The sequence below is a fragment of the Bubalus kerabau genome, chromosome 18 (genome assembly GCF_029407905.1).
Source record: "Bubalus kerabau isolate K-KA32 ecotype Philippines breed swamp buffalo chromosome 18, PCC_UOA_SB_1v2, whole genome shotgun sequence".
NCBI classification, from domain to species: Eukaryota; Metazoa; Chordata; class Mammalia; order Artiodactyla; family Bovidae; genus Bubalus; species Bubalus kerabau.
Window position 1 is genome coordinate 25,667,097 of NC_073641.1, and position 15,166 is coordinate 25,682,262.

At 36.0% G+C, this 15,166-nt stretch overlaps 1 protein-coding gene across 1 annotated transcript in view; it reads right to left on the reverse strand.

The window, feature by feature from the left end:
• MTREX (Mtr4 exosome RNA helicase) overlaps window positions 1–15,166 on the reverse strand; it is a 94,116-nt gene that overhangs the window by 18,893 nt on the left and 60,057 nt on the right. Inside the window, exons 19-23 of the mRNA XM_055555233.1 lie at window positions 11,168–11,296; window positions 8,279–8,389; window positions 7,026–7,214; window positions 2,706–2,869; window positions 12–117 (exon numbers count right to left, since the gene is read on the reverse strand). Coding sequence (XP_055411208.1) covers window positions 12–117; window positions 2,706–2,869; window positions 7,026–7,214; window positions 8,279–8,389; window positions 11,168–11,296 — 699 coding nt within the window. The remainder of the gene's footprint in view (window positions 1–11; window positions 118–2,705; window positions 2,870–7,025; window positions 7,215–8,278; window positions 8,390–11,167; window positions 11,297–15,166) is intronic.

The following is a 15,166-nucleotide window of genomic DNA, read 5'->3' on the forward strand; positions in this document are numbered from 1 at the left end:
CATAAACTCACATTCTCTTGAAACACAAAGCAGCTCAGTAGTGCTGTTGCTTGTTCTGCAGAGAGGTCATTGAAAAGGCCATTAAACATCATCTCAGTTAGAAGGAGCTCATCAGCACTGTACCACAACAACAAAAAAAAGAAACTCCAAATATCAGAATACAAAAACACATATATATGGCCACACATCCTTAAGATACAGTTTTAAATTAAGACTTGTCTAACTAAGGAAATGGCAGGTCTTCATATTTATGAATAAATCAATAGTAAATGTGAAATGGGTGTCTCATATAAAGAGCTCATCCTAGGAAACACCAAAACAGATATTCATCTAAATAAATAATGCTTTCTTGACTCTCAGAATACCATAAAAATTAGCCATTAGCATTTATTACCTAGGTTTAAGGACCTTTTAAATTGTTTGTAGCTCAATTAAATTTGAATTATTTTTTACAAATAACTTTAAAAAATAGAAAACGAAAAACAACTTTATTAGAAATCTTAATTAGAATGTATCCATAGCAGCCACACATTTTGCAAACTTCCTAAGATTTCTAAAAGTCACAAACCATCTAGCTTTACGGTAATAACTAATCAAAAACAAAAGTCAAAAGCTAAATATGGGTTCCTAATGATAAACAGAGTTGGGTTCCTAACAGAAAAAACAAAAGGACAAAAATACAAATAAGACTACTTCTATAGTCTAATGTGGGAGAGGCAGATGGGAAAGATAATAAGCACATGACAGCAATTTAGTAGAGGTTTGTATGGGCAATTATGCAAAAAAAAAAAAAAAGTTGAGACTAAAATCAATCTGAAGAAACTCGAAGCAAGTTTCAGAAGATCTTGAAAAAAACATGCAGGAATGGGGAGTGACAGAAAGGTCATGCTAAATGAAAGAAACATGTGTGGGATGTGGCAACAGAAGGGATACACAGGAAAGGGCAAGAATATACTCAATTATGGAATTTATTTTAAAAGCAACAGAGAGTCATTGACAGACTTTTACCGAAGAATGACATGCTAGGATTTATGCTTTGGAAAGAAAATTCTGAAAGCAAGAGAATAAAGGATGGGTTGCAGAAACTTATAAAAGGGATGCACTTCAGTTACTGGGAACAGTTAAAACAGCACAGAGATAGGAGAAAACAATCATGAAGATGTGGAAAGAGAGTAGGAAGGGCGAGGAGGAATCTAGGATGACTCCTCAGTTTTTGCCTGCAGTGGTTTTATTCTCCAAGACAGATCAGAAGGAAAGGCAAAGCTGGGGGAAAAGTAATGCGCTTTGATATGTGATATTGTTATCTTTATCTCTCTAAATATTCTTTCTTCCAAGACTAAATCTAGCTGCAGATAGCCAAGAGAAATAAATCAATTATTTAATAATGTATTAAATTTATATTAATAATTTAAAATAAAATTAAATTGATAACAATTTAATAATTCAATTATTGAATACTATATAACATCACAAAAAATAATTTCAATAACATTAATCTTGGCATTTAAATAAGCAGATCGATGTTACAGTCTAAATTTAATCTTGCATAGATTATTAACTTTATAGTGCCTAGGCTTCTTTAATTACAAAGCAGGAAAGCTTAATTTTATCAAGGTTAAAGGAAAGCTATTCAATACAAGCCTGTGGGCCAAATCTAACACAAAGTGTTTTATATTTAGCTTGCACAGGAACCTAAAAACATAATTCTGAAATATTTTGTGAACATTTAAAAATCAAGAGATTTCACCAAAAAAAAAAAGAAAAAAGAAACTAGATATTTGACTTTTCTAACTTATACTCTGATATCACATTATTTTTTAATCACTAATTGGGGTTGGGTAGTTGCTGCCTCCTTTTGGTGGCCTACAACTGTTCTGTTTACCACAGACTCTTGACCCCTGCAGATAACTGAAGTCGTATCTGAACTAGATGATCCACAAGAACGATATGAATAAGTCTTCATCAGGAATGTCCAAAAGCATTTACAAAGGCTTGTAATTTTCTGACCCCATACATTAGGGCCTTGGTGAGTACATAAAAACTATTTTGAAATGTCTTTTATGGACTCACAGAGAATAATTGACTATGGCAAAATATCTTCAAAATGATAGCAGTCACAAGGGATCCTGAGCCAGAACCATCCTAAGGGCCACTCTTTTAGAATTTCTGACCCACAGAAACAACCAGAGAGAATGAAATGACTTCTGCTTTAAGTCATTTAGCTTTAAGGTCATTTGCAATGTGGTAGAAGATTACCAAAATAAACAGCTGATATCTAATATACAAAAGATTATATCTGATTTTAAGCTGTGGCATATAATATGCTACATTAGCCCAAAACTTTACATAAAAGAGGACAATGATTTTAGTTTCAAGGTGGGAAACTGTTTGTAACTACAAAAAAATTAAAAGTATAAAAATTCATGTGTAAACTAAGACTACAGTTACATAAAATTCCACAGTGCTGTAAAATAAAGGAAAAGGAAACATGAAAATACTAATGGTTTCTGCATTAATTAGTAAGATCCAAGATTTTTATTCTCCCTAATTTCTCAACTTCATGGCCAAAACCTGTATTTTAATGTGAAAAGCACCAAACAAACTTTATTATTTTTAAAACAGTTCTTTTCCCAAAAGATTAACAGCCCTCTTTTAAAATCAGTATTCTATTTTAGAATCAGTTTTCTAGAACAACCAGGTATTACCTGCTTATCTCACAAGCCACTCGTCCTTTCATCTCTATGACATCAGAAGATGTAGCAAAACCCAACCTCCTTAAAACACGTTTGCGACATTTGAGCTCATCCATTTGTAGGACAGTTCTTGCTTTCTTTAGTTCTCGCTTTGCAGATTTAATGTCTATTGCAATCTAAGGCATACAAAAGTAAAAAGAAGTTCAATAATAAAGTAAACAAAATAAAAATTACATTTACTTGTGAAATGAAACAAAAAATATTATATTGGGGGAGGTGTGGAGAGGAACATAGCAGTTTCTTACTATTCCAGGATATTATACAAGAAGAATGATGTTATCTGAGGTAGCAATCACATCAGCTCCAACATTTCATCCTTATGGAATTAGGGGCAACTCAAGAGAATAAAGAAAGAAAGAAGAGTATATGAATCTTGTGTTCTTTCTCTTTTAAGCCCTCAAATTGCATAAAAATCTGCCTAAAAGCTGGAAAAGGATTTAGCAAAGAAAGTAAGTCTTTATTCTGTAGACAGAGATGAAAGCTTAAAAGGAAAATATTATTTTGAGGTCATATTTTAGATTAAATGTGTTTTAAAATTCCAGATTAATGGAATTAATAATATATATAGATATTATAGGAGAAGGAAATGGTAAACCACTCCAGTGTTCTTGCCTGGAGAATCTTAGGGACGGGGGAGTCTGGTGGGCTGCCGTCTATGGGGTCGCACAGAACCAGACACGACTGACACGACTTAGCAGCAGCCCCATAGATGTTATATACCCATCAACTGTGACAGAGATGACAGTACAAAGCAAGAAAACACTGGAATCCTAAAGTGGAGGCTTGAAGTTCAGAAAAACATTGACAGAAAGTTTAGGAACTGAGAAGCTGAAATTCAAAGACTCTGGTATTTTGCAGATGCTTTATTAAGCTTCAACTGAGGAGCGGTGGTCAGTAATTGACATTTACTGACAGCTAACTATGAATCCTGATTCTTCAAGTGCTTTACATTATTTTATTTAATTCTTACAGCAGACATAAATGTGCATTTTACAGATGAGAAAACTGAGGCAGAGGGAGATTACCAAGTAAACTGGTCAAGATCACAGAGATAGAGAGTAATAAAAGATGGGATTCAAACCCAAGCTTGGAATTAATGGGATTCAGACTCCAGAATTTAAACTCTTAGCAATTATTTACATTGCTATGAACTGACATGTCACAATGCTAGGAGGATAAGAAGGAATGCTTTATATGTTACCTAGCATGCTACCTCTATGCCACCTGGCATGTTTATTAGGCCTATCAGAAAAAAAAAATTTATCTTCTAGAGTTTCTTTAATTGAAGATGTGCCTATGTTATTAGCATAGAAGATTGTTCTAAATACCCAGAGGCATACAAAGCTTACAGGTTGGTAGAAGAGAGTCTACTATTTAAGATTTTTACCTCAGTAATTTTTATACTGATTACATGTTGAAATGTATTCTGGATATACTGAGTTAAATAAAAATCTCATTAAAATTAATTTCACCTGTTTTTCATTTTTTAAAAAAAGTGTGTACTAAAGAATTTTAAATTTTGTGAGAAGCTTGTATTATATACTGCATGATGCTGTTCTAGATCTTTTTCTACATACCTTCAAAGAACACAGAATAGATTATCCATGTCTGTAAATACATGAATACACAGGTACAGCAGTTTTCCCCACAAAAGTGTGATCAGCTTCCTTTCCCACTTAATACAATCAGGATTTCTTTTCCAAAAAGTACATATACAGTTACCTCATTCTTTTTAAGGGTCATTTTGACCCTTAATGGGTCATTGACCCAAAAGGTCATTTGACCTTTAATGGGTACATTGTGTGGATATTCATAATTCATGTATCTAACTTTCTACTGATGAACTCAGACGTGGTTTATATTCATTTGCTTTTTCAAACAATGCTACAAGAACATCCTCATATTGCCTCACTTTGTAGAAAGCTGGGTCAGAGGGTATGAGGACTTAAAATGTTGACAGTTGAGCAGTCAGATTCTGAAGGGCTTCCTAGGCAGGGCTAAGGAATGTTAAGTTTATCTTGCACTCTCTAGAACATCATAAAATTGTTAACTCTTCATAGTTTTCTTGCAGTATAAGTAAGGGGGAACAGGAGAGATACCTACTATAATCTCACAACAAGTTATGGTTTTCCTTTCAGTCTTTTCTGGTGTATGACACTACTTAGCAAAAGTAAAAGCACAGCCCACATCCACTTCAGGTCTTACTTCTAGAGCTTAATGCTCCTGCATAAGCACTTTTCGCATGTATTGCAGTCTTTATAACAAGTTCATTTAGCCAGACTTTTAGCCAGACGCTAGGGCCTTTTTGTTATATTTGAGTAGCTCAGATAATCCCTTTCTCTGGGGCTTCAAGTCACGTTATCCATGGATACTCTCCACTTATCACTCAACCAAACTCAGGTCTCTTTGTTCTTGTGTTGAAACTATTAAAAGTTGATTCTCTGGTGTAGGGAGTAACTGGAAGCAGGGAGGGAGCTGCAAGGTCCTGGTGAGAGATGGGCAGGCTAGGATCATACTCAGAGAAGGCGATGGCACCCCACTCCAGTACTCTTGCCTGGAAAACCCCATGGATGGAGGAGCCTAGTAGGCTGCAGTCCATGGGGTCGCTGAGGGTCAGACACGACTGAGCAACTTCACTTTGACTTTTCACTTTCATGCATTGGAGAAGGAAATGGCAACCCACTCCAGTGTTCTTGCCTGGAGAATCCCAGGGACAGGGGAGCCTGGTGGGCTGCCGTCTATGGGGTCGCACAGAGTCGGACATGACTGAAGTGACTTAGCAGCAGCAGCAGCAGGATCATACTAGCACACTCTGAGCATACTCAAGCTTTTAATGTCTCAGTTTCCTCATTTTGAGAAGAAACCTTCATGGTGGGCCACAGCATAGTATATATACTACATGTTCACTGAGAACATACTTGCTGTGCCCAACACGGCACAGGGCCACATTGTGTTAGTTCACAAAAAGCTAGGAAGGGGCAGTGCTGTTAAAACTATGAGCTGAATACATTACTTTATTAGGCAAATAAGTTTCTACTCATATTATTTATTGAATAAATACCAGGCATCTACTTTATAAAAATAGATCATTATGGGAGATATGAAAGAGTATAAGTGAGCTAAAATGAAACACCTGAACCTAAGGAGCTTAAAATCTAGTTTGTGAGACAGAAAGACAAACACAGTAAGAGTGGCATGTGATAAAAGCTGAAAAAGCATACAAGCAAAGAATGATAAACTTCAAGGAGAAAATGATATTTGGATATACAAGAGATTCTAGTTGAAGAGAAGTGGATAGTAGAAAGAAATGTGTTCACTTCAACAAGCTTTTTCTAAATTCATTATTCAGAATGGCTTATAAGAATGCTTTAACTGGTTAGAGAACACAGCTAGTTACCCTAAAAAGGTGAACTACTACTTTATACCACTAGACCAGCTATAATTAAAAATGCAGACAATAACAAATGTTGGGGAGGATGTGGAGAAACTGGAACTTTAATAAGCTGCCGAGAATATAAAATGGTGCAGCCACTTTGGAACACAATTTGGCAGTTTCTCAAAAAGTTAAACACAGAGTTCCTCTATGACCCAGCAATTCAACCCAATTCCATCTAAGGGAAATGAAAACATATGTCCACACAAAAATTGTACACAAATGTTCATAGCAGTATTATTCATAACAGCCAAGAAATGGAAAAACTCCAAATGTTCATCAGCTGATGAATGGTAAACAGAATGTGGTATAACACATATATAAGGTAATATTTTTCAGCTATAAAAAGGAATAAAATACAAATTCATGCTACAATATGGATGAATCTTGAAGACGTTAACTAAGAAGGCAAACACAGAGGCCACATATTGTATTATTTACATGAAAGGTGCACAACAGGCAAATCCGTAAGGCAAAAATGAGATCTGCAGCTGCCAGGGACTGGAGGGTAGGGAAATGGGGAGTGACTGCTAATAGGGATGAGGTTTCTTTTGTGGGTGATGAGAATGTTCTGCAGTTAGATAGTGGTTCTAGTTGCAGACCATACTGTGAATACACTAACAACCACTAAATGGTATGCTTTAAAGGGATGAATGTTATGCTATTTGAATGATATCTCAATTAGAGTGATCAACTTTTTTTTGCTGGTAAGAATTGATAGCTACACATCTTCCTGCTTTAGCTGATGAAACCAATAGAAAAATAAAATGAAAAAATATATATACTCTCTCATATAGTGAAATACATAGAATTCTATGATAAAAATGTTTCTGCCATACCTGTGCTTTTTTTTCACAAAGTGTATACACAGTTTCCAAATTTGGATCATTGTGAAGAGGATGAGAATACATTCGATGCTCAAAGGCCTCTACTTTCTGGATAACTTTTTTCAGTCCTTGATCCTGAATGCCCATGTCATCAATAGGGTCTAATAAGGGAACACCATCAGGAAAACGTTTCTGAACTTCCTGAAACAAAATATTTAAAATTCATTTTTCACCTCACAGATAATATTAGTTAAGACTAAACTAAACCAGTATTTCCTTTTATGTTTTTCCTATGCACAATAATTCTAATATTTAGAGTTTAGTTAAGTTCTGGATGTGGCACAACTTATTGATAAACCCCATTACTGTACATTTACTGCTGTAACTTCTTGCCATTATAAAGAATCTGAATTGAACATCTCAAGTGTAAATTTTTTTCAATTTTCTGATTACTTCTTTGGGCTGATTCTTAGGGAGCGTGGTACTGAGTTGAAAGACTTAAAAAGACAAACTTTTTAAGGGATCCAGATCCCCATTGCTACATTTTTTTCCCCTAACATGACTTAAATATTAAATATAATGAACATGTGAAATCAGAGAAGAGATAGGTTATTACAGTCTGATATCCCATTGGAAGACTTTCAGGGTCTTAGATAGGCCTTAAACGTAAGATAGGATTTGGTCAGTTAGAAATTAAAAAAAAAAAAGGTTACCCACAAAACTTTTTGTAAAATTGTTAAGAGAATTATTCATTTTAAGAAGCCCACATATGGACCACAGCTTAAAAATTCCTACTCTACACGAAAAGCATCCAGTTTTCTCAGATTTTAGTATATGGCTTTTGCTACATAGTAAATGCTCTTCAAATATTTATTTACTAACCAACTAATAATTTTCCATAAGACTATTTTATCCATGTATTAATCACATGATTTTATATATAAAATCCAGGCACATGATTTTATATATAAAAACTTTTAATACACTCTATAGTTACTTTCATTCATAACCAGTAAAGCAAATGTATTTAACATACAGCAGTGGTCACGTTTTACTTCGTGAGCCCTCCTTTAGACTAACTTGTTGGTAGATTCAAAGAGAGTGCAATCTACATATAGATCTGCTGCCACTATGTTTGTTAAAAATAACTGCCACTATTGGCAGTGTTTATAGTTTTTCTGAAAGAAAGCAATGTATTTAAAAGCATATCAATTGCCTTGTTATACAATCTATTTATATTTAATTTATAAAATTAATGTGTATACCTGTATTGATTTTAGAACACTCTGTCTATTGTCCAGTGGTCGTAGGTCTTTAGGGATGTAAAGTCTAACACTGCTGATAGCAGACAGGAGATGCACCAAAACTGGAACAACCTACCAACAGAAAAGTTATATACATATAACAATTAACACTGCACATTTTCAAATTCTGCCGTTTCTTAAATTTAGTTTGAATCCTTATAAGAAAACTGCATTTACATTATGTGACAGGTATAATAAGTGGATAGTAACCATTGTGGAAGCTTCTACCTTAATAGAAACTATTATTTTGTTTTAAATATATTTATTTATTTGGCTGCACCAGCTCTTAGTCACAGCATGTAGGATCCAGTTTCCTGACCAGGCATCGAACACGGGCCCCCTGTACTGGAAGCCCAGAGTCTCAGTCCCTGGTGGACTATCAGGGAAGTCCCTAGAACTATACTTAAAACGTAAAAACAAATTCAAATCTTTAAGAAACAGGCTAACAAATGGTACATAAAAACAAGTGATTCCCTCAATAGAATCCGTTCTTCATTCGTTTTCGCATCCTCAGTAATTGGTCCTTTTTGCATATCTAAAAGTACTACAGCACTACAAACGAAGGAAAAGCTATTTGTGGATGGCCATGAAACAGTCACGTAATCTCTGGACGGGCCAGAGTGACTCTGTTAGACATAATCTTGAAAACCAACTATTTTCAAACTTTCCTCCATGCATTCTCCTGACAAGAATACCCTTCCCTCATCATCACACTGAAGCTGGCAAAGCAATAGTGATAAAAGTAATTTTTAGAATACACTGTTCAAAGTGTTAACCTCTACTAATCAACTACCATCCAAAGCTAGCTATATTCTAAGGCATCTTATTTTTTCTGGAAAAATAAATTCAAGATTTATTTCACAGGCAAAAGAAATAGCCACTTTACAAAGTCTTACACAAATGCTGATGAAAAGTTAAATTTGGCATTACATACACTTAAAATTAGAGAAGGGAAAGCTAACTATGGAAATCCCATTTCCTCCTCATATTTCATGTAAAGGAAATAGATTCAAACCAACCCTAAATAGTGCTACACAATCACTGTAGTTGAGAGATGAGATTTCCTTACAAACTGCCTATGGCATTGTTTGTCTATATCCAGGAGTCCTACTGAAAATAATAATTTGCAAAAGCAAATAATATTATATATGTATTCCACTTCTTAAGGTATACTTTTCCTTCCTGTTTCATTCTATGCCTTTGTCATTCAACCACATCAGACAGAAAAACTAGGAGTTATTTTTAAAGAGGGCTATTCTGTGCTCTGCACATGCTGCTTCCATATCTTGGAATGCAGATGTATCTTTAAAAAGTTCTAACATTCCTAAAAATTTGCCTAAATTTCATTACTTCTTTTATAAGCTTACAACATGCACACAGCTTCGATAAGTCACCTCTTTGAGCACAAAATGCTCCCTCCGTATCTCTAAACCTCTTAAAATCAGAGACTACGTGTACTGATGCAATTCATGCTTACGCGTGTCCACCTTAATTTCCTTAGTAAGACATGCTAAAGTAAACTGAATAGAAAATGTTTTTTCAGCAGAGGAAAGACACTCAGTTTGCCCAGGGTTCAGTGAAGGCTTTTCTGTAGAGACTGTCAACTGAACCGAATGAAATCGTATTATTAAGAGCTGCAAAGTTTCTCTTTAAGTAAAACAGGCACACATGTGCATGCTTAATAAAATCTGGGCCTAGAACACGGTAGACAACAAAGTTTTCACCTAAAATACTAACTCCAATGAACTACTCATCAGATCATTTTCTTAGAAAGAGTCTAAGCTTCGAATGTAAAAGGGAGCCATGAATTATTATCAATGTATGCCAGGAGAGAAGGAGAATGTTGGGATGTATGCCATATATTTGCCATTCCAAGTTGCAGCAACTTAAAAGATTCCTTTGGCTACAATGAATATACGCTAGATTGGGAGAATTTTAGCCTAATTTTAGGCAAGCAGTCAATTGATAAATGTTAGGGAAAACTAAATCATGTAAGTTTCAATGGTGGTGGAATTCTAGAGAACAAGTACGAGTGAGGAACAAAGACCAAAACCTAGCTGGTATTCAAAATTATAGATAACACTAGGCCTTTAAATGACTATTTTGAAATGTTTAACAATATAGCCTTTCTAATACTCTCAACTCTGAGTCTCACATTCATTTCATTGATCCAAAGCAGCAGACTATTGCAGTGGCCAATTTTACTTTCCACAAACCAATGCCTATTATGACAAGTATCATTACAATGACCTTTCTTCAAAGACCTAGCCAATGTACCACATACTTAAAGCAATGTTTAAAAATAACAAAATTTCAGTATGTTGGTCTACAAAAAGATACTTGAAAAGTCCTCAATTAGGTTTACTTACAATTACTCTATATTATTTATTTTAAAATAAAATAGGAGACATTCAATATGGGTTTCTAATGCGGCAAACTGAACGCTTTGCACTTAATTAAAAGGACATGTAAATTAAATTATTTTAAGGAAACTTAGAACTTATTTTCAAAAGACTGGCTATTTTCAGTCATTATTTTCATAGGAATGCAAAAAAAAAAGAGTATAGATGAAATAAAGTGTAAAATGAAACAATCACAAATTAATGATAAACATCTTTTTAGCCCAGGTAAATTCCAGCTTCATTATTAAATTCTCTTTATCCTTCACTATGTCACTAATTATCCTGCCATAATTTGATAAAGGGATTAATCATCCTACTGGTTTTAGATGGCTTTAAGAAACCTTGAAAACTTCCAATTTAGAAATCATGAGAGTGTTTATTCTAATTACATTCAGGAAATCCAGTGATTATAAATATCTGAAATCTAGAAATGAAGTAAAGTACAAACCTGCATCTCTCCTTTCTCATCAGGTTTAGCTGGCTTTGCAGCCTCAGTAGCTGAATTTTTCAAGCTCTCTTTGCTACAGCGCAGAAGTACTTCTACTACATATAATGGATCCAGTTCACCAGAATTAGGCTAGAAAAAAAAACAGGATAAAAGTTTATTAATTTTCAAAAACTGGCACACAAATTACAAGTTCCATGTGTACAGTAATTATGTTCTTGCATTTAGCACTATGACTGGCATATACTATACAATGTTTCCTTCATGAAATGAAGCCTGTCTCTTTTCATTCTTCAACATGCTCCACTGCATGAGAAAACAGAGGAATTACCTGATATGAATTTAAATAGTATGATTACTGTCACCTGATATGCCATTGTTACGTTTCTAATGATCAGCTTATTATTGTAATTCAATTTATGCTGCTGCTGCTGCTAAGTCACTTCAGTTGTGTCCGACTCTGTGCGACCCCATAGACAGTAGCCCACCAGGCTCCCCCATCCCTGGGATTCTCCAGGCAAGAACACTGGAGTGGGCTGCCATTTCCTTCTCCAATGCATGAAAGTGAAAAGTCAAAGTGAAGTCGCTCAGTCGTGTCCGACCCTCAGCGACCCCGTGGACTGCAGCCTTTCAGGCTCCTCCACCCATGGGATTTTCTAGGCAAGAGTACTGGAGTGGGTGCCATTGCCTTCTCCGAAATTTATACTAGAATTAGAAAATGAAACCAAAAGAATGATCAGTATCAGAAAATAAATATGTATCTTCAAATAGCTCTAATTAAACAAGATGAAAAATACAATGAAAGTAGATTATTTTAGTTTTTGATTCAATATTTAAATAATCTCTTTTGTATAAAATTAGGTAAATAGAGAAGTTATTTTTTTCATTGAAGTACAGTTTATAGCTTCCCTGGTGCCTCAGATGGTAAAGAATCCACCTGCAATGCGGGAAACCTGGGTTCGATCCCTGGGTTGGGAAGATCCCCTGGAGAAGGGAATGGCTACCTACTCCAGTATTCTTATCTAGAGAATTCCATGGACAGAGGTGCCTGGCAGGCTACAGTCCATGGGATTGCAAGGAGTCAGACACGACTGAGCAACTTTCACTTTCACAGTTTACAACATTTACAAAGCTGTATTCATTTCTGCTAAACAATTCAGTTATACATACAGTGCACTCTTTTTATATTCTTTTCCATCATGGTTTACCACAAAGATATTGAATATAGTTCCCTGTGCCATATAGTAGGACCTTGTTGTTTATCCATTCTATATTAATAGCTTGCACCTGCTAATCCCAAACTGCCATTTCATCCCTCCTCTACCTCTCTCCCTCTTGGCAACCACAAGTCTGGTCTCTATTTCTGTGAGTCTGTATCTGTTTTAGATAGATTAACTTGGGTCATATATTAGATTCCACATATAAATGATATCATGTTTGTCTCTCTCTTTTTGACTCATTAGTATGATAATCTCTAGTTCCATTCATGCTGCTATGAAGGGCATTATTTCATTCTTTTTATGGCTGAACAGTATTCCATAGTATACATGTATCACATCTTCTCTATTCATTTATCTGTTGATGGAAATTTAGACTGTTTCTAAGTCTTGGCTATTGTGAATAATGAACACAGGGGTGCATGTATCTTTTGGAATTATAGCTTTGTCCAGATATATGACAGGAGTCAGACTGCTGGATCATATGGCAACTTCGGTATTCAGTATTCTTGGGCTTTCCTGGTGGCTCAGATGGTAAAGAGTCCGCCTCCAATGTGGGAGACCTTGATTCAATCCCTGGGTTGGAAAGATCCACTGGAGAGAGGCATGGCAACTCACTCCAGCATTCTTGCCTAGAGAATCCCCATGGAGAGAGGAGCCTGGCGGGCTCCCATATGTCCATGGGGTCACAAAGAGGCGGACACAACTGAGCGACTAAGCACAGCACAACATGGCAACTCTGCCCTTAGGTTTTGATGAACCTCCATGCCGCCTTCCACAGTGGCTGCACAGATCTACATTCCCACCAAAAATACAGGTAGCTTCCCCACAAGGGGTAGTTATTTTGATTGAGAGGGGAACAGGGAAAGAAGTGATTACTCAATCTCCTCCCATCCCTCCTGCACAGACTTATGCAAAAATTGTCAAGAAATACCCATTAATTCATGCCTACAACCTATTTCTGTACTAACCTATGAATTTGCCTAAGAACAGTAAAATATATCTCCAAAACAAATCAAAGGTATAATCATAATCAATTAAACCTGAGCACAAATTTCTTCAAAGAAAGCATAAACCGTTTTCCAATTCAAAAGGGAAACTAGTTTTGTCTCAGCATGTTTTTTTCCCCAAATATGATTATTTTTAAATGAGTTTTAAAACAATTTTCAGTGTAGTATAGATACAAAGCAAAGACAGGGTATGGCTGAACTACCAAAACCACTTACAACATTACAGAGATATTCTCAAGTATGAATATGGAAAATCATTCCAAGCCTCCTTTTTTGCAGCATTAAATGAAAACTTGCTGTTACATTTATTTCCTAAGATGATAAAGCTTTTCTCAGCAAACATTTTCTATCTGATAAAGACAGATTTATAATATCATCCTTCACATGAGAAATATACTTTTGATAATCAAGATTGTAGAATGTAAAGAAACAACACAAAATATTGATGATATTTTTATCTCCTTAAAATGCTTTAAAATATTTTCTTCTGAAGTATGCATTTTCTCTCTGCAGACAAAGAATGTCATGTCACCAGCCAAATGAGAAAACGAAGAATGGTGCATCCACTACCGACTGCAGCCACACCTAATGGTGGATCCTGAGGGGAACTCAGGATTAAGACAAAACAGGCTGCAACCTATCAGCCTCTGCAGCCACCTCACCCCAATGGTTCACTCTGAGGGGATTCAGGACAGAGAAAAACAGGACAGTTAAGGTGCGTATCAAAGGAACAATATGAATAAGCCCAGACTCTTGCATCTTCCCAAACACAGAGAAGTGTTAAATTCATTAACTGAAGGTGTCTGGTTTTCTTTAATTAACAGCAGTAGCTCTGACTAATTAGTATTCGTTTACAAAAACTTTCTATGTATCTGACTCCACCCTTCCCTCTTCAAAACAATCCCTCAAAGCTATCTGAGGTCGTTTCTTTGCCTTAAGTCCTCTGTAAGTCTGCCAAATTAAACATAATTCTCAACTTTCAGGGTATGCATGTTTTTTCCTGACAGCAGTTTCGGTGACCAACAAACAGACTTGGATTACTCCTTTACAGGACTTCTCTCCTTTGTCTGATTTCCATGAAGAACCAGTCTTGGTACTAGCAGAGGTCAACTGGGTCTGTCTCCCTCCTTGGAGTCAAGATATTTGGTAATAAATTCCTCTTTGGAGGAGTAGGTTATGTTTGAAACTCAGCTGAACGATACTGGGAAGATTTTTACTCACTTTAGACACTGAGTGGGTTAGCCTCAACTGAAAGACACTAAGAAGACTTTGCTCAGTTAAAAGACACCAAGTAAGATTGGACTGGTTAATGTTGTGGAAGACGGGCTTGCTGTTTTCCTTGAACTGACTCAGTTCAGTTCAGTTGCTCAGTCGTGTCCAACTTTTTGCAACCACATGGACTGCAGCACACCAGGCCTCCCTGTCCATCACCAACTCCCGGAGTTTACTCAAACTCATGTCCATTGACTCAGTGAATGCCATCCAACCATCTCATCCTGTGTCATCCCCTTCTCCCGCCTTCAATCTTTCCCAGCATCAGGGTCTTTTCAAATGAGTCAACTCTTCGCATCAGATGGCCACAGTATTGGAGTTTGAGCTTCAACATCAGTCCTTCCAATGAACATCCAGGACTAATCTCGTTTAGAATGGACTGGTTGGATCTCCTTGTTGTCCAGGAGACTCTCAAGAGTCTTCTCTAACACCACAGTTCAAAACCATCAATTCTTCAGCACTCAGCTGTCTTTATAGTCCAAATCTCACATCCCTACATGACA